The 19,549-nt window shown below is 50.7% G+C and overlaps 1 protein-coding gene across 1 annotated transcript; it reads right to left on the bottom strand.

The window, feature by feature from the left end:
- Positions 1-36: 36 nt before the first annotated feature.
- LOC121309911 (cingulin) lies at positions 37-18,283 on the bottom strand. The gene is made up of 19 exons (XM_041243089.1): positions 18,114-18,283; positions 11,541-12,629; positions 11,334-11,428; positions 10,808-10,877; positions 10,074-10,175; positions 9,191-9,330; positions 8,679-8,811; positions 7,237-7,449; positions 6,583-6,731; positions 5,494-5,635; positions 5,051-5,263; positions 4,702-4,884; positions 3,764-4,021; positions 3,284-3,454; positions 2,578-2,739; positions 2,013-2,102; positions 592-794; positions 316-424; positions 37-232 (listed from the first exon to the last, which is right to left on the bottom strand). Exons 2-19 carry the CDS (start codon positions 12,552-12,554, stop codon positions 65-67), a joined length of 3,615 nt encoding a protein of 1,204 aa, XP_041099023.1. The 5' UTR covers positions 12,555-12,629; positions 18,114-18,283; the 3' UTR covers positions 37-64.
- Between the last annotated feature and the right edge of the window lie 1,266 nt (positions 18,284-19,549).

The raw sequence follows: 19,549 nt of genomic DNA, 5'->3' as shown, positions 1-19,549 counted from the left end.
AGAAGTGTCTGCACCTCGAGAGGGCAGGTTGAAGTGAGCGCGGGTCTTCTCCTGCTGAAGGTTCTTACCAGGCTTCCTTTTCCAGGACCTTGATCCGGTTCTGCAGCTGCTCCCGGAGCTCCAGCTGCTCCTCCAGGTCCCGCACGGCTTTCTTCTTCCCGTTCTCCAGGCGCTCCAGCTCCTCCTCTGACAAGTCCACCTGCCGCTTCAGAGCCTTGACGCGCAGAGCCAGCTGGAGAGAGGGACAGGGGAGGGAAGGGTTAAGTACCTGCTCTCTCTGGTCTCTGGGTGGGGGTGGGGGGGGTGGGTCTGTACCTGCTCTCTCTGGTCTTGCTGCTGTTGTCTCTCATCCTCCAGCTGGATGTTCAGCTCCTTCACTTTGCGTTCCAGCTTGCGGTTACTGGAGAGCGCCGCGCTCTTTTCTCTGTGCAGAATAAACAAAAACAAAACCAGTTCAAAAATTGGGACTGGCTCCCTGCCTCTCTCCCTCCCTCCCTGCCTGCCTGCCTCCCTCTCTAGCTTCCTACCACCCACACTTAGGCGAGTAGGGAGGCAGAGAGGGGTGTGTCGACTGGCCCCGCCCGCGCTCACCTCTCCTCGTTCTGCAGCCTCTCGTCCAGCTCCTGGATTCGGGCCTCCAGCTGAGTCAGGCTGGCGCTGGGCTTCTGGGACCCTTCAGCCACGGAGAGACGGCTCTTCAGGTCTTTGTTCTGTCTCTCCAGAGACATCTTGTCACACTCCAGGTCCTGCTTGAGTGACCTCTCCTGCATCAGCTCAGCACGCAGCTGATCAACCTGGAGGGGAAGGGAGAGCCAATCAAATCAATCAATCCATCCATCCATCCAAGAGTCGCACGACCTACAAACTGTTTATAACACCAGGAGTTTAACAATCAGACTCATCCGAGCTTGCTACCTCTACAAACTGCGTCTAATCAAGCTGGTAGTAAAACCTGGACTGGGTGCCCCTGCTGTGCAATAGGAGTCTTATTCCCATCTCTGTACAGCAAACGTGTAACAGCACAGAAATTAAAATCAATAACACAGCCAGCTCTGCCTAATCAGGATTTCTGCTTAAACGGGACAGAACTCCAGGAGACGGTTCTTCCCAATGCTATTCGCGTCGTTTAACTGTCACTCTGCTTGATTGAGAGACAGTCCCACGCAAGTCTGAAGCTAACGCTTATCAGGGTATGCTCTATACAGTAAAATCTAGAGAACAGGTACCTCACCGTATAAACACAGCTCATATTGGCATTTTGGGAACTTGCAGGATTCGCTGTGAATTCCTTTTAGAGAATGTCTATGAACGTTACTATGAACACACACACACTATGCTGCAGGTAAAGGCGCACAGCAGACAGACAGTAAGCACGGCTCAGCGTGTAACTACTACCTTTCACACAGACAGACCACATTCCTGCCCAGAAGAGCACACAATGCGTCAGCCCCCGTGCTAATAGCAGGCTAGTACAAACAAACACCTTATCAACATGACCTCTAGTAAAAGCACAACGGAGTGTGATAAAGCAAAGCATTGTAAAGCACAGAGAGGTCTGGTAAAGCATAGGGAAGCATTGTAAAGCACAGAGAGGTCTGGTAAAGCATAGGGAAGCATTGTAAAGCACAGAGAGGTCTGGTAAAGCATAGGGAAGCATTGTAAAGCACAGAGAGGTCTGGTAAAGCATAGGGAAGCATTGCAAAGCACAGAGAGGTCTGGTAAAGCACAGGAAAGCATTGTAAAGCATAGAGAGGTCTGGTAAAGCCCAGATGAGGTACAATATTTTTAAAACTATGGTAAATGCAGAGTATAGCCACGGGGAGAGCACTACTTTAAGAAAGGGGGCCAGTGATAATGCTGTGACCCACCGCTATGCCAGGGAAGACTGTTGCATAGCAGTGTCTCCCATTCCCAGGTTTTAATATGAGCTTCATTAGCCACAGCGTGTCTATAGGTATCAAGCTACCCAAAGGGAGTGCTGTTTCCCTCCCTGCAGGCAGGCAGTGCCATACCTGGTCTCGGCTGCGGTCAATCCTCTCGCTCTGCAGCTCCACTGTGCTCCGCTCCTCGTCCAGCTCCAGCTCCAGGCGCTTGATCTTCTCCTGGAACACAGAGAGCGCTGGGATTGAGGGGGAAGCTCATCAGGGTGGCACAGGCTCCAGGGCCCAGCGCAACGCCAGTATGCTTCCCTGTGACTCGAGGAATAGCTAGCACAGTAAAACACAACGTTTATGCAGCTATGATAAAAATATATCTTTGGATGAATGTTGGGTGTAAAAACAGCAGGGCAAGCACCCAGGTTTGACGGTGGTGAAATGCATTGGCAGATCTGGGGCGAAAAGATTTCTTTAAAAAATTCATATTTGATCACAGTAACAGACTCTCGCACACACAGACTCACACACACAGACAGAGAGCTATACACAGAGAGACACACACACACATAGACTCACAGACACAGAACTATACAGAGATACACACACAAACACAGATAGAGCGCTACACAGACAGACACACACACACACACACACACACACACACACAGAGCGCTATACAGACACACACACACAGACTCACCTCGAGCCCCTTAACATTTCTGGAGCGCTCGTCCTGGCTTCTCCTCTTGCTCTCTACCTCCCCCTCCAGGTGCTGCAGCCGGTTGGTCAGCAGCTCCTTGTCCAGCAGAGCGTTGTCTCTCTCCTCCTGACAGCTCAGCAGCTCCTGCTTCAGCCGGGATACCTGGCGGGGCCAGCAGGGGGAGACACAGCCCACACAGCAGATCAGCGCTACAGCCAATCAGCACGCTAACCCATTGTATTATTAGGATTGAGCTCCCCTCTACAGCCACTAGAGGGAGACAACACCACACAAACACACACAGTCTGTACAGTAGAGCTGCACTAAACCATTATAGTATTACTAGAATTGAGCTCCCCTCCAGAGCCAGCAGGTGGAGACACACACACACCAGAGTAGGGTACACAGCTCCCCCTTCATAGCACTGTAAACAGCATCAGTTAAGAGGCTGTGCTATTAGTGTTCTAACAAGCGCTAGTGGTATGGCTTTGTGTTGCAAACAGGAACAGTGACCATTCTGCCTTATAACCAGTCCTGCCCTCCCCCTCTGACTCTCCCTGGTGTTTGACGCCCCTCACCTCCTCCTGATTCCTGTGCAGGTGCCCCTGTGCTCTCTCCAGCTCAGTCACCCTCTCTCCCCCCTCCTTCCCCCTCTCTCACTCAGCCCCTCTCTCCCCCCTCCTTCCCCCTCTCCCACGCCCCTCACCTCCTCCTGATTCCTGTGCAGCTGTCCCTGTGCTCTCTCCAGCTCAGTCACCCTCTCTTTCCCCTGCCTCTGTGCCTCCAGCAGGTCTTTCCTGGACTTCTCTTTGAATTCCTCCAGCTGAGCCTGCACCTGCGTCACCAAGCCACGCGACTCCGCTGTCATCAGATCCAGCTGGAAGGAGGGAAGGAACAATAGAGGCTGCACCGCAGGGATGGCAACAAGACTCCCATTGCACAGCAGTTTCACCCATTCCAGGATTTACTATGAACGAGATTAGCCAGTGTAGGAGGGAACAAGCGAGGGTGTGTCTTATCAAACTTCTGTTTGCATCCCTGCACCCTGAACATTCAGAGCTGGGAGTTCAGGGCAACGAGAAGTTTCTGTGCGAGTAAACCAAGTAGAAATGTACTGTAGCGATTGTGCAGGATAACTGCCAGTGCACACTTCTCTCTGCAGCATGTTCTGTAGTGTAGTGCTCACCTCCTTGTTCAGCTTCTCCACAGTCCTGTCGAGCAGTCTCTTCTGCTCCTCCAGCTCGCTCTTGCTCCTGCGGAGCTCCTCCCTCTGGCTGGCCTCCTCCTGCAGTCTCTCTCCCAGATCCTGCTTCTCCTGCCGGAGCCGCGCCAGGCTGCGCTGAGCCTCCTGGAGCTGGGACTCCAGAGAGCGCTTCTCCAGCGCCAGCCCCGATTCCGACTCGGCGGCCTCGCTGAGAGAGGACTCCAGCCTCCTGCGCTCCGCCTGGGACCAATACAGGGGGTCCGTCAATACAGAGCAATACAGGGGTCCGACAATACAGAGCAATACAGGGGTCCGTCAAAATAGAGCAATACAGGGGTCCGTCAATACAGAGCAATACAGGGGTCTGTCAATACAGAGCAATACAGGGGTCCGTCAATACAGAGCAATACAGGGGGTCCGTCAATACAGAGCAATACAGGGGTCCGACAATACAGAGCAACACAGGGGTCCGTCAAAATAGAGCAATACAGGGGTCCGTCAATACAGAGCAATACAGGGGTCTGTCAATACAGAGCAATACAGGGGTCTGTCAATACAGAGCAATACAGGGGTCCATCAATACAGGGGGTCCGTCAATTCAGAGCAATACAGGGGTCCATCAATACAGAGCAATACAGGGGACCCGTCAATACACAGGGTTAATCAGTACACTGTAAATACAGTGAGTATAGGCAACAGGCTCAGGTGTGTCTTAAAGGATTGATCAATACGGGGGGGGGGGGGGCAATCAATAAACTAAATTCAGATCAATACGACGAGGACGAATACAGTTTTGTTTTGCTATGAATGCTGGTCTCTCTGCACCCCCTCCATCTGGCTGAGCTCCAATACAGCGAGGATCAATACACACAGAGATAATGAATGGATCAGTGCAGTGTTCCTGTTTATACTCTGCCTACCTCTGCGTGGTTCAGCCTGTCCCGGAGCCTGCACTCCACTGCTTCCAGCTCCTCCATGGTGTGCTGGGACTCTGTGACCTGCAGCTCCATGGCAGCCACCCTCCTGCGCAGCAGCGTGCTCTCCTCACCAGCCTCAGCGAGACGGGCCTCCAGAGAGCGCACGACCTGCTGAGACACCCTGTCCTGGAGACAGAGGGAGAGTGAGAGAGAGAGTGAGAGCAGCCTGTCCTAGAGTGAGATCTGCTCTGAGCTCACTGAACAGCCCTCCTCCTCTCCCCTGCTCTCTTCTCCCCCTGCCCTGTTACCCGTGCTTCCCCATCCCCGTTCCCTCCTCCCCCGGCCCTGCTACCTGTGCTTCCTCGTCCCTGCTCCTCTTCCCCTGCTCCCTCTCCCTCTGCAGGCTCTGCTGCAGTGTCTCCAGCTCCTCCTGGTGTTTCGAACCCTGCTCCTGCAGCGCCCCCCGCAGGGCGGCCAGCTCCCTGTCCCTCTGAGCCAGCGCCTCTCCTTGCTGCTCCCTCTGGGACAGGGCCTGCTGGAGCTCCACGCGACATCGCTGCAGCTCCTGAGATAAAACATGCAACAAAACCAACACAGAAACACCTCAGAAATCCCATTGAGGAGGTGAACACAGAAAACAAACACTATAGAATATATAGAATATATAGTATAGAAGCAGTTCAGCAATGGAAGAATGTGCAATGCAATGGGTCTGACTCCCACCCCTGCGGTGTCTAGGTCCCTGATGACCTGGGGTAGCAGGGTTTAGGGTGGGGTACGGGGGTGCTGGGTTACCTTCGCCAGTCTCTCTGCTTGCTCGGTTTGGGCTGCAGTGCTCCTCACAGAGTCCACCTCCACCTGCATGCTGGAGAAGCGAGCCCTGATCTCCTGCAGCTCCTCCTCAAACTCCTCTTTCTCCGCGCGGGCCTGCAGCAGCCTGGGAGCGCAGAGACAAGACACAGATGAGACGGGAATGAGCGGGCAGCGTTCGGAGCCGTTCCCTAACCATGCTGTGTGCGGAGAAGAAGCGTCTCCTGCGGTCTGACCTTTCCTGCAGCACTACCACTTCCCTCTGGCTGCCTCCACTTCATTTCCACGCTGCGAGGCCCCTGCTCCTAGTTTCTGCGCTGCTCTTAACCCTTTGCGGTCCAGAGTTCGGACCAGGTCCGACATTACCATTCTCCCTTTCCAGTCTGACGTGTGACCCTGTCCGACATCATCAAAAAGACACAGGTCTCTAGTCGTTTTCTCCTCTGGGAAAAGCCGAGGAAACCTTTCAGTGGCCGAGTGAGCCTGGTAGGAGCCGACTGAAAAAAGGGGGTCGTATCTCATAGCCCCATCCACTACAGAGGTAACAGGGATACAAACAAAGGAGAGAGCTGCTTCTGCATCCAGCGCTCAAAGAACATCACAGATGTCACAGTACGCAAGTCTATAAAGAGGTATGTGAAAAATACAGCGAACAAGGGGTGGGGCTTGGCTGGAGACGCAGTACTGAGTGTCCTTTTGCGATTCAGTGCCTTTTAAACCTGTTTTACTCCGAAAAAAATACATTTTAAACAGCGCGCATAAAATAAATTGGACCCGACGTGCCTGACAAGCGCTGAATAAATGGACTGCAAAAGGTTAAGGTTTTGGTTTGGGTTAACTATGCAGCGATGGAAATAAAGACTCCTATTGCACAGCCGTTTCACCCATTCCAGGTTTTACTATGAGCGCGATTAGCCTCAGTGTCTGTGGGAGACAAGCTCAGGTGTGTCTTGCTAAACTCAGGAATGGATCAAACTGCTACGCAGCAGGGAATGAGATCAGTGAAATGAGCATGCCCGACTGTCTGAGCTGTTGTAAGTGTGTGTGATAGAGCCGGCCGTTCTCCTGTCTCACTCCTGCTTGGTGCTGCGCAGTTCCTCCTTGCTCTTCTGCAGCAGCTCCCTCCAGTGGCTGCTCTCGTCACTGCTCTCCTCCAGCTGCCTCTGCAGGGTCCTCACCGTCGCGTTGACCTTCTGCCGCTCCGCCTCCACGTCCAGCTGAGTCTGAGAGGAGAGAGAGACAATCATACGGGCTGCACAGCCACAGCACAGCATTGTAAAGCACAGAGAGGTCTGGTAAAGCATAGGGAAGCATTGTAAAGCACAGAGAGGTCTGGTAAAGCATAGGGAAGCATTGTAAAGCACAGAGAGGTCTGGTAAAGCATAGGGAAGCATTGTAAAGCACAGAGAGGTCTGGTAAAGCATAGGGAAGCATTGTAAAGCACAGAGAGGTCTGGTAAAGCATAGGGAAGCATTGTAAAGCACAGAGAGGTCTGGTAAAGCATAGGGAAGCATTGTAAAGCGCAGAGCAGCATTGGAAGCATTGTAAAGCACTGATAGAACTAGTAGATAATAATTGATGAGTTCTGTAGATCTGTTTTCTTCTCTGACTGATCTCAGGATCAGAGCAGGAAACCTGGTCATGTTATTGATGCTGAATCACTGGGATCCTTCAAGACACCAGCGGCGATTCCCAGCGACCCCAGTGGAAGGAGCGTTGCCGGCTCACCTGTGAGACCTCCAGCACGTTGCTGCGCAGCTGCTCCATGTCGCTCTGGTACTGCTGCCTGAGCCGGTCCATCTCGCTGTCGTGACTCGCCACCTCGTCCTTCAGCGCCCCCTTCAGGGCGGTCAGCTCCCGCTCGCGCTGGTGCAGGAGCTCGTCCTGCTTCTGCTTCGCTGCGCAGAGCTCCGCCAGGGCAGCACGGAGTTCCATCACATCCTGAGAGACAGAGAGAGGGGTTACACGAGAGAGTACACAGAGACATACAACTCCATCACACCCTGAGACAGACAGAGAGAGAGAGAGACAGAGAGAGGGGTTACACGAGAGAGTACACAGAGACATACAACTCCATCACACCCTGAGACAGACAGAGAGAGAGAGAGACAGAGAGAGGGGTTACACGAGAGACTACACAGAGACATACAACTCCATCACACCCTGAGACAGACAGAGAGAGAGAGAGAGACAGAGAGAGGGGTTACACGAGAGACTACACAGAGACATACAACTCCATCACACCCTGAGACACACAGAGAGAGAGAGAGACAGAGAGAGGGGTTACACGAGAGAGTACACAGAGACATACAACTCCATCACACCCTGAGAGACAGAGAGAGAGCAGAGGAGAGCGCTAATCTGGTGCAAGCGAATACATTTCTCAAGATCCTTTGCACTCAGCTGTTCAAACTAGCAGTATTCTCTTTATTCAAAATATACTTCCCTGGAAGGGGGTCCAAAATAATTTGCACAAACAGGAAATTCAGGTTAAGTGAATTTCTATTGCAAGGAGTAATTTACACACAGCGACTGCTAAATTTGTCCGGGAGCACGTGGGAAGTCATCTAATCCAAGTTCGTTTTAATGAGAGTTGACTATATTTCTGTGCATTTACTACATTATTTTTGGTTCTAGCGACACTGAGACAGGGGCAGGCTAGAGCTGCAAGAACCAATTCGATTACTGGGACAGAACCGTCCACAGAAACCAGGTGCTGACAATCAGGTGAGGGTGTGGATCGGGGGGGGGGCTGATTCACCGTTCAGAGGGGAGAAACAGCTGCTTGGGTTTGTGACTGTTGCTTTTCTTAGACTCTGCGGAGGACAGCGGTCCACACAAACCCAAGCAGCGGTTTCTCCACACCATTTAGGACGGTAGGTTACCCTGATCGACCCCCTCTCTCACCTGTAGAGAGATCAATCCTGTTAACTGGTTTTGCGCAGGCACATAACTCACGGCACACAGGTCTGTAACTTGCTGTTATTTGCAAGTGTTTTTCACTTGGTCGTTTGAGCTTTGCTGGCTTCTTCTGAAACTTCGAGTTGAATGAAACGTTCTCAGAATGGTTTGGTGCTGTTGCTGGCACTGTTTCATGTAATTCTTTACTGTAGCAAAGGTTATTTGCCGATGTTTCTGTATTGAAAAGAGAGGCAGGGGGCGCTGTGTACCGCTTCGAGGGCCTCCTTGACTGCGCTGGACTCTCCGTCTCCCCTCAGCTCCTCCTGCAGCCCGGACAGGTGGTCCTCCAGCCCTCGAACCCGGGTCTCTAACGCCTCCTTCTCCATGCGCAGCTGCATGAGCCTGCAGGCACACAGTGAGTCAGTACAGAGAGACCCAGACACAGCGAGTCAGTAGAGAGTCATAGACACAGCAGTTTGATCCATTCCTGGTTTTACTGTGAGTTTAACAAAACACACTGGGGGCTAATCAGACTCCTGGTAAAACCTGCAATGGGTGAAACTGCTCTGCAACAGGAGTCCGATTCCCACCCCTGGTATTTGCAATCATTCTGAATGGCACGGCACAGCCTCCCTCGCTCCACTGTGGGACAGCGTGACTTTACTCCACTCTGCTGGCTGCTGCCCTGCATTCACCTGCAGAGAGTCGGCAGGGCGGGTAGAGTGGGAAAGGTCACAGGTTCAGTATCTCAGTACCGCACCCCCCCCCCCCCTTCTCTTACTCTGTGACGGAGGAGTGCAGCTCACTCTTGGTCTTGCTCAGGACCTCCTGCAGCTGAATGTTCTCGTCCAGCGTCTCCTCCAGCTCGCTCCTCAGACTCTGGACGCTGGTGTCCAGCTGCCTGGACGAGTTGAGACGGTTCTGCAATCAAACACACACACACACACACACACACACACACACACACACACACACACAATGAAAATAAGACTCAAAACATGCAGGATGCAGGGCGGGTCTGGACAGTGTCAGGACACACACAGCTGGAAATGAAGTGGAGGTAGCCCTGGAGGGAAGGAGGCACTTCTTCACACAGAGAGCAAATAACTTTTTTTAGTGGCTTTGATTTGGAAAGCAGAGAGGTACGGTAAAGCATAGGGAAGCATTGTAAAGCACAGAGAGGTCTGGTAAAGCATAGGGAAGCATTGTAAAGCACAGGGAAGCACTGTAAAGCACAGGGAAGCATTGTAAAGCACAGAGAGGTCTGGTAAAGCATAGGGAAGCATTGTAAAGCACAGAGAGGTCTGGTAAAGCATAGGGAAGCATTGTAAAGCACAGAGAGGTCTGGTAAAGCATAGGGAAGCATTGTAAAGCACAGAGAGGTATGGTAAAGCATAGGGAAGCATTGTAAAGCACAGAGAGGTCTGGTAAAGCATAGGGAAGCATTGTAAAGCACAGAGAGGTCTGGTAAAGCATAGGGAAGCATTGCAAAGCACAGAGAAGGTTCGGGAAAAACTGCAAAAACAATGTGGTATACTTTTATAAAAGCAGCTGCCCAATTTAGCCCCCCAAAACCAGCAGCTTCTATGATGTCGTTGCCTGTGATACCGCACTCATGGGACCCCCTGTGTATATTTCGATGAGATTCCTCTCTTTTCTGTCACCTTGGTCTCCTCGTCCAGCCTCCTCTGCAGCTCCGACGCTCTCCTCTCCAGCTCGCTCTTCTGCAGGAGCAGGGTCCGGGAGTCAGTGCTGGGGGCTGTGCTCTGGGGACACAGAGTCACCACGTGAGCAGACAATTCAAGCACCAACCATCGCGCCGCACACTGCACAGCCTTAGAAAAGTGTCCCATAGTCAAATCAAAGCATAATCAAGCACAGAGAGGCATGGTAAAGCATAGGGAAGCATTGTAAAGAACAGAGAGGTCTGGTAAAGCATAGGGACGCATTGTAAAGAACAGAGAGGTCTGGTAAAGCATAGGGAAGCATTGTAAAGCACAGAGAGGTCTGGTAAAGCATAGGGAAGCATTGTAAAGCACAGAGAGGTCTGGTAAAGCATAGGGAAGCATTGTAAAGCACAGAGAGGTCTGGTAAAGCACAGGGAAGCATTGTAAAGCACAGAGAGGTCTGGTAAAGCACAGGGAAGCATTGTAAAGCACAGAGAGGTCTGGTAAAGCATAGGGAAGCATTGTAAAGCACAGAGAGGTCTGGTAAAACATAGGGAAACATTGTAAAGCACAGAGAGGTCTGGTAAAGCATAGGGAAGCATTGTAAAGCACAGCGAGGCCTGGTAAAGCATAGGGAAGCATTGTAAAGCACAGAGAGGCATGGTAAAGCATAGGGAAGTATTGTAAAGCACGGGGGAGCGAGAAACGAGAGGGGGGGGGGGGTCTCTTACTTTGAAGGCTTGGATTTTCTCAAACACAAGGTTGACTTTCCTCTTCATAGAGTTCTCATTGTCTGAGCTCCTGCAGCACAGAGAGAAGACACAGAAAAAAAACATGACACTGTTCCACAAGGAGGAGTTACCAAAACCACAAAATACTCGCGGAGGACAGGCAGAGAGATCTGAAAGGACAGAAAACAGCGAGGCTCTTTGCTAAATGTTTCAATGAGTAAACGTTGCAACACAGTGCTCCTTCGACTCGCTGTTCCCAGTACTTTTTACCGATGTGTCGAATAAAGAGGGGTCTCTTTACAAGAAGAGATATTTTGACTGTTCTCGCTGACCCCTCACCCTCTCTTGGACAATGGTGCAGATGACTCTCTCCCTCACTCTCCTCCACTTTGTCCTCTCGCTTCTCCACTCTCTCCCCACCCTCCTCCCTTCAGCACTTCCCTTCCCCTCCCCTCTCCCCACTCTGAGGATGGTGTATAGGGCCTCTTTGCCCCTCTCCTCTCCTCTCTCTCCCCTTTAAACTCACCCCTCTCTGAGGATGTTATAAAGGGCTTCCTTGGCCCTCTCCTCCTCGCTGCCCAGCTGCCTCTGGTTTTGAAGAAGGTCTGGCGTCGACTTCAGCTGCCAAAAAAAAAAGGACTAGATTTAGAACAGAGTGGAAATAAGAATCCCATTCCATGGTGGTTTGATTCCATGGTGGTTCCATCCCTAATTTAAGAGTTACGGACCCTACCTGTATCTCTGACTGGACCTTCAACTGCGACCCAGTCGCGGCTCTGCCTCCGATCCGATCCCTGGGGCTGCTGGTCACCGAGCCGGCCGTGGGTTCCCGCGCCGGCCTGCCCAGACTGGCGCTGCTGTGGGAGGGAGCGAGGGCCCGGCCGTTCACCGCGGAGGAGGAAGAGGAGGGGGTGTCGATCAGAACATCCAGGCTTCCGAGAAGAGAATTCCTTCCGGAGCGGTCCCTCCCGTCCAGGCTGCGGGACCTCTTCCGCTCGTCCGCGGAGATCCTGCCGCGGGCCCCGGCCCGGCCCCTCTGCGGCCCCTGGCCCCCGTCGAACTTGCTGATCATGCTGCCGACCGTGGGCAGGGACTTGGTGTCGATGGCGCCGCCCGGCTCGGGAGTCCCTCCCCGGGCCGAGGCTCTGGCGACGATCGAAGAGGAAGAGGAGGAGCTACGGGACGACATCGCTTCCTGGTTGTCTCCGTCGCGGCGATCGCGGCCGCTCCTCCCTTGCTGCTCCGGCCCTTCCTCTCCGAGGAGGTCGCCGGAGCCGTAGGGATTCTCGAACCCGGGTCCGAGCGAGCCCATCTCCAGCAGGGACTCGTGCGAGTGGGCGCGCCGCAGCTCCTCTGTCCTCCTCGGCTGGGGGGCCGGGGGGGAGACGGTCTCCCTGCTTGTTCTCGCGGAGCGCTCGTACTCCGGTTGGGGGTACGGGTTCTCTGGCGGCTCGGAGCCTCCCGCTCTCCTGTCGCTGCTCTTCAGCTGCACCCCATAGGAATCCCCCTTCTCCCCCTCCTTCAGGACCAAGTAGGGCTGCCCGGCGATGCCCTGGACGCGGACCGCCACGCCGTACGAGCCCCCCTTTCCCTTCCCACCTCCCTGGGGGAGCTCGTTGGTGCGGACCACTGTTTTCATTCGGGGTTTGCCCCGATCGTTCAGGCCGTCGATGAAGCGGATCTGAACCCCGTAATCCAAAGGGGGGGTCCTGTCCGCCGTGGGGCTGCCGTCCGCGCCGGGATCCATTTCGAAGGCACGTGGAGGGAAGCTTGAGAAATTTATGGTGCTAACGAGCCTCCTTCTCCTGCTGCTCTGAGTTCACTGTAATGAGAGGCAGAAAGAGTTAGGAGAAACACACACACACACACACACACGTGCATTGATATAGCATGGATAGAAATAATTGCAGAGCAGTTTCACCCTCGCCAGCTTGATTAGCCTCAGCGTACAGGTAACAAGCTCAGGGGTGTGCTTGCTGTAAAACCAGGAATGGATCAAACTGCTATGCAATGGGAGTTTCCATCCCTGCATAGTTCACACAAACCAATAGTGCAGAAACCAGGAGCACAGGGCACACAGCGAGGAAACGAATTCGAAACAGACTTCCGACAGAGCGAGGGGGTAGCGCGACAGTAAAGGTCATAGTGGGGCAGTAACAGGCAGCGTTGGATTGTGGGATTGACTGAAAGCATGCAAACAAGGGAAGGCTGACGAAGTTGAACAGACACTGGCGTCTGTTTTGGTTTTTCGGCCATGAAAAAAGTTTACCACATATGCCTTTCAATCCCGCACAGCAACAGGCTGGACCCCGCTGGGTGTGAGATAGTGTCGGAGCGTCAGTGGAAACACAATCAGCCACACCTCGCTCAGCCCGGCTCACCAATACCTGGGGACAGGCAGTGGAAGCGAGGCAGAAAAAAAAAAAAAAACTTTACAAACAGACGCTTTTATCCAGAGCGACTCACACTATGAAACTAACATAGTTTAACTACAACTAACATGGAATCGCACCACGCCACCTCTTGTTCGTAATCAGCTGGGATATCAAAAACAGCTGCTCTTTGCCAGCGTGACTTATTCCCTGGTAATAAGGGACAGCCGTCTGTCTCTGCAGCCTGTGAATTCCAAGCAAAAGCAGAGATAAGAGAAACCGGATGCAGATGAAGCCCGCAGTCGCCTGGGATTGCCGAGAATATAATGAAGGAGCTGCCAGCCTGTAAATCTGTTTAATAGCACTGATCTCCATAAATTAACAGCAGACAGTGCAGCCGAGCGCTAGCGTGAAGCCAGCAGGAACAACTTAGAAGCTTTCGTGTAAACAGTTACCACTGAACTAATTTCCAAAGGCTTCACCGAAACAGTCGCCTTGACTCAGTATTTACTGCAGCAGGATACTGCAAATGCTGAAACGTTTGAATCATGCAAACTGCACGTTCAGATTAAGGTTTAGCGCACCGGCAGGCTTCTTGAACGTGTCTGTTCTGAATGACAAAAAATATAAAAGAAGAGAGAGAGAGAGAGAGAGAGAGAGAGAATTTAAGGAACGGAGAAAGAAAAGCAAAGAACAAACGCAGCGAAGAACACAAAAGAAAGAACTAGAGAAAGAGCTCAGTGTGCATTTAGTTCAGTGTGCATTTAGTAAAGGAATGTGTTTGTCATTCTTATCAGTGCTTCCCGATTACAGCACTCCCTGATAACACAGGCACTGGAATGCACAAAGCTCTCTGAACCGAGAGAGAGAGAGAGAGAGAGAGAGAGAGAGAGAGAGAGTTACAAATTACAGAGAGGAACAGAAAGAAGAGAGGTAGAGAGATGAAGAGAGAGGTGAGGAGAGGGAGGGATGAACGACAGAGAGAGAGGAACAGAAACGAGAGCGGTAGAGAGATGAAGAGAGAGCTGAGGAGAGGGAGGTATGAACGACAGAGAGGGTTACAAACTACAGAGAGAGAGGAACAGAAAGGAGAGCGGTAGAGAGATGAAGAGAGAGCTGAGGAAAGGGAGGGATGAACGACAGAGAGAGAGAGAGACTTACAAACTACAGAGAGGAACAGAAAGGAGAGAGGTAGAGAGATGAAGAGAGCCGAGGAGAGGGAGGGATGAACGACAGAGAGAGAGCGCTAGTACAGCGAAATGCAATCATGAAACCTCATAATAATAATTCAATCCCTTTACCTGCAAACACAAGGGCACACAGCACTGCACTGTTCTATAAATACCAGGGATTGAGGGCTGAATGGTGCCTCTTCTATGATAAACAGGGCAGAAGAGGTTTGGCGGTCCAGTAGTTAAAGGGCTTGATACCAGGAGGTTCCCGGTTCGAATCCCAGCTCAGCTTTAGAGGTTTAAAATCCACCTTTGTCCAAGCAGTTGTGTGAACCAAGTCATGCATTTAAAAGCCAATTATGTTGGAAGGTTTTTAAAAGGGAGTCTGGGACAAAAGGCCCGGGGCACCGAAACTCTGCCGCCACCCCGCCTCTCACTCCCTCTCCCTGGGGAAGAGGCTCAGAGCTGCCGGTCCCTCTCTGGTTTCAATGAGACTCTCAGTCTCTGCATCTCACAAAAGTTTGCTTCAGTCTAAAGAATTCTCAGTGGAATCCAGGTGAGCTGTGAGAAGGCTGAGCCCAGGTGAGGAGGCGTTTGTAACTCTGCCCTGTACACCTGTGCAGAACTGCACAGAGCCGCACTCACAGTGGGCCAGCCCAATACAACCCTCACTCCGAACAGCGCTGTCTTTATCAAAGGTAAATCACTCAAATCAGAACTCCTCTGGGTTACAGTGAAGGTAAAACAGCTGGTGCCTTCTCCAGTGGATTTGATTGGGCTGGGCTCGTTTGTTCGCATATTGGATTACAGGCACCTACCTCGCTGCAGCTCTGTTGATCGCACACTGCTAGAACCGCGGTGTTATTCACACGGTGTTTGGTTACTGTGACTTACAGTTCATTAAAGATTTAAAAACACACCACAAAATGTTGCCCTGAACCATTAGCATGGCAACGCTACCCCCCGCCCCACCCCGAAATCACTTCCTGTGCAACAGCTTGGAATCAGACAGGACTTCTTTTCCTGGATAAGAAAAAGTGAGGAGAGTGTTGGTGCCGCTAAAGCTGACAGGAAGAGGCAAGGACAGCGATTATTCAGCCTTGCTTACACCAGCCCTCCTTTAAAGGGCGCGCCTGTGACCTAGCGCCGAGCAATATAAAAACAAACACAAAGTCACCGCTACAGCAGAGAGCTGTGACCTCCATGAACGCAGACTATTCCAACTGTGAAGTAACACAGTCTCAAAGAGGTGGAGCACACAGCGTCAGGTATTAAAATAAACAGAAGGGAGAGGGAGGGACACAAAACTGCAGCGCACACACACACACACACACACACACTGCAGATTTCTTAATCTAAGCTCCAGAGAGGCTTGGGGGGGGGGGGTTGGATCAACACAATAAGGAAAGTTCCAGCTTCTAAAGGGAATACTCCTGCAGTGAAAGTAAATATATGTTTAAACATGACAGGGACATAGTCTATTCCTCAGCGAATAGAATGACACAGAATGACACACACACACACACAGATATACAGATCCACACTCACACACACTGTAGAGTCACACACAGATCCACACACACACACACACTGGAGATTCACACACAGATCCAAACACACAAACACAAAGACACACACACACATACACAAAAAGAGACGCAGACAGATCCTCACTCCCACACACATGCTGTAGATTCACACACACACACACACACTCAGGTATTTCACGTGAGCGAGTAGCACTACAGTTAGCGGTGGTCTGCTTACAGATCCCCTTTCCAGTTCACACTTTCCACTGGGCGGAAAGGCATGAAGTGGAGAGAACGGGAACAGCATCATTATTATTAGTAGTAGTATTATTATTCTCATTTCGGAAGCTTGCATTGGTTCAAATCCCACGACAGAATGAACCGCGCTGTTCCGAATCACGTTATCAGTGATCGATCACGATATTCAGGGCTGGAAACAAGACTCCTGCTGCATAGCAGTTTGATCCATTCCAGGTTTTACTAGGTGCATGATCAGCCCCAGCGTGTACAGGTAACAAGCTCAGGTCTTCTTAAAACACATAGTAAAACCTGGAATGGGTGGAAACGCTACGCAACAGGAGTCTTATTCCCATCCCTGCGCTGGAACATAACCCAAGCAGAGGCAGGGCCCTGCAGTTTTGTAACAGCGAGCGTTGTGATCCGAGCAGAGCCCCTCAGTAACTCTGGCCGTTCTGAATTTTAAACGTCTCTTTGAGCACTTGTCCCGTTATAATAAGCACAGTTAGGATTTCAATTGGGCAGCCACACTATATCCACGCCACACCGAAAACAAAGACAGGCCAGCGTTAACAATAGTGTCTCTGTTGCCTGACACACACAGGCACAGTACCCCTGTAGCTACATTATTTAAAAAAAACCCAGTGTACACTCTAGTTTATAGTTCGGATAATTGTCTATTTTTTTTTTTTTTTTTTTTTTATCGGCAGCTTAGGTATCACGACTGCAAGGCCCATTCATTGTGACTCTTAAGCCAAAGCTAAAACAAAAATACCTTTGAGGAATGTAAACAAACAGGTGTGTCAGCCTGGCCCACTTTACTTCTGTCCTGGGGGATAAACTGGAGACTCCTGCAAGAAACTGGCAGGAATTCAATGATGTTCCACCTTACAGAATAACAAAGGGGGGGTCAGGCTGATTCAATGCGTTCTGTACAGTATCGAATTTGAATGTCCCCTTCCATTTGGCGTTTCCAAGGTAACTAGACACCGCCGTTTCCGCTGGCATACGATTTGAACGAGTGAATATTAATTAACATGAATGAATTCATTGGTGAAATTGATCGAGTTCGCTGGGTTTACTGCATCCAAACACCCCCCCTTGGAAGAAGAGGAGAGCTCCCTCAGTTTCTTGCCTGGTCCAGTTGGTCGATCCATGTAAAGCAGGTTTATTTACCGACTATAACGACCCTATGGCTTTTTACACAAGGTGACCACAAGTCTGTCGCGGCTACTTTAACAAGCATATGTAACCCGCAGCGATATTCAATTACATTATATCTTTTCTTAAGGTTAACTGTACAACACATCAAAGCGCCGCGCCTCCTCTCTCACTGCGAGAACCGGCGAGCTCAGTTTCGAATAAGCAGCCAATGTAAAAACACAATTAAACAGAATACAAGTTTATAATCTGTCCCTACCACTTTTTTTTTAAACTTATTATTATTAGTTTATTAATTTACGTAGTTATTAATAACTCACAAATGGTTCAATACACGTTGAATTCAACCAACCAACGCACCAGAGACCAAACTAAAAAATAAAAGCACAGTGTTTTTTATTATTATTTATTATTATTATTATTATTATTATTATTATTATTATTATTATTAATTGTAGTTTTTAAAACGAGCGATTGCACTATCCTTGCGCAATCTCGCAGAAACTGGAAAGTTACCGTCAGGAATCCTTTCAACCGAAACCAGCGACCGTGGGTGTGAATTGTGAACTGTGAAACGTGAAATTCAACCACAAAACAAACATGGTTCGTGTTTATTTTTTAAATATTTTTTTTAACAGATCGTACACTAATAACAATAAACACAGCTGAATGTTGCAATAACGCTTCTAATATTAAAGGGCACAGTCCCGTGTCCGGTATATATTAGTTTCCCAGCAGCGCTATATAAAACACCTGCTCTGAACAGGTAGCACACCTGGCTCAGCACCGAGCTAGCATTGCACCCCTGCGAATAACACAAACAACCCCGCTTTACCTGTCAGGTTGCACTGGATTACCTGGTGGGAAAATGGTCCTTTTATCCCCCCCTTCCTTCCAGTTTTCCCAATGTTTGTATTCCAAAATATGACTTGATCTACTTCCTCTCCAACCTGTTACAATGCAAGCACCTTTCTCCCCGATGGATAAGTCCCGGCTAGCCCGGCCCCGGGATTGGCTGGCCGTTCAGAGAGTAGTCTGCTTATCCAGCTGTTCTCATTGCAGGAGTCAGCTGTCAATCCCCTGCCATGGACTCTCCTAGAGCCATGACGTAGTCAGGCCCGCCCATCGCCGCGCTGTGATTGGCCCAGGCTTCACTACACTGTGCTGTGCTTTTACCAGGGGGGTCCCAAAGCAGTACACTTTGAGAAGGGGGCTGGTTCATTATCTTCTCTGTGCTTCACTACACTGTGCTGTGCTTTTACCAGGGGGGTCCCAAAGCAGTACACTTTGAGAAGGGGGCTGGTTCATTATCTTCTCTGTGCTTCACTACACTGTGCTGTGCTTTTACCAGGGGGGATCCCAAAGCAGTACACTTTGAGAAGGGGGCTGGTTCATTATCTTCTCTGTGCTTCACTACACTGTGCTGTGCTTTTACCAGGGGGGTCCCAAAGCAGTACACTTTGAGAAGGGGGCTGGTTCATTATCTTCTCTGTGCTTCACTACACTGTGCTGTGCTTTTACCAGGGGGATCCCAAAGCAGTACACTTTGAGAAGGGGGCTGGTTCATTATCTTCTCTGTGCTTCACTACACTGTGCTGTGCTTTTACCAGGGGGGATCCCAAAGCAGTACACTTTGAGAAGGGGGCTGGTTCATTATCTTCTCTGTGCTTCACTACACTGTGCTGTGCTTTTACCAGGGGGGTCCCAAAGCAGTACACTTTGAGAAGGGGGCTGGTTCATTATCTTCTCTGTGCTTCACTACACTGTGCTGTGCTTTTACCAGGGGGGGGGGGGGGGGGGATGTTTTTGCTCAAAAGAGCCAAATTCACAAAGTTTAACATACTTTTGTCCAGGAAAAGTCTTTGAAAGTAAACAGCGGAGTTACTCTTAGGCTTTGGTACTACAGTAAGTACACTCAGTTATTTCAATGGAAATCTATGAATGTGTTCGTGATGTCATTTACTGCATAGCTCATGATGTCATGATCTACCATGCCTTTCTATTTATACCTTCAGGCACTGAGTCTATGTATCTGTTTATCTTCCTTTACTATCTGCAGGTTATCGAACTCTATTTCTTCCTAAACTACAAACTGGAGGTCATTCACGTCGTAAACAAGGCTGCTAGTGTTTTGTGTTCAGTGCAGCTCCAACTGCACAGAAAGCTCAGGGAGGTTCCAGCAGGTTTACTGTTTCAATTGTTAGCAAAAGGGCAAAAGCACAAGGGGCAAAAGGGAGCTGAGATAACGATCCTGAGGTCAAAGCGCGGGCC

The sequence above is a fragment of the Polyodon spathula genome, unplaced genomic scaffold, assembly GCF_017654505.1.
Source record: "Polyodon spathula isolate WHYD16114869_AA unplaced genomic scaffold, ASM1765450v1 scaffolds_1576, whole genome shotgun sequence".
In the NCBI taxonomy this organism is placed as follows: Eukaryota; Metazoa; Chordata; class Actinopteri; order Acipenseriformes; family Polyodontidae; genus Polyodon; species Polyodon spathula.
The sequence above is the reverse complement of the archived record's forward strand: the minus strand, read 5'-3'. Positions and strand labels throughout refer to the sequence as shown.

Bases quoted from the DNA above. Each gene is read 5' to 3' on its own strand.
- LOC121309911 (XM_041243089.1), bottom strand. From the start codon at position 12,554: ATGGATCCCGGCGCGGACGGCAGCCCCACGGCGGACAGGACCCCCCCT. The intron at 10,878-11,333 runs GTGAGTTTAAAG...TCTGTGCTGCAG, and splicing joins TATAACATCCTCAGAGAGGG to GAGCTCAGACAATGAGAACT. The intron at 233-315 runs GTACAGACCCAC...CCCTCTCTCCAG, and splicing joins AGCAAGACCAGAGAGAGCAG to CTGGCTCTGCGCGTCAAGGC.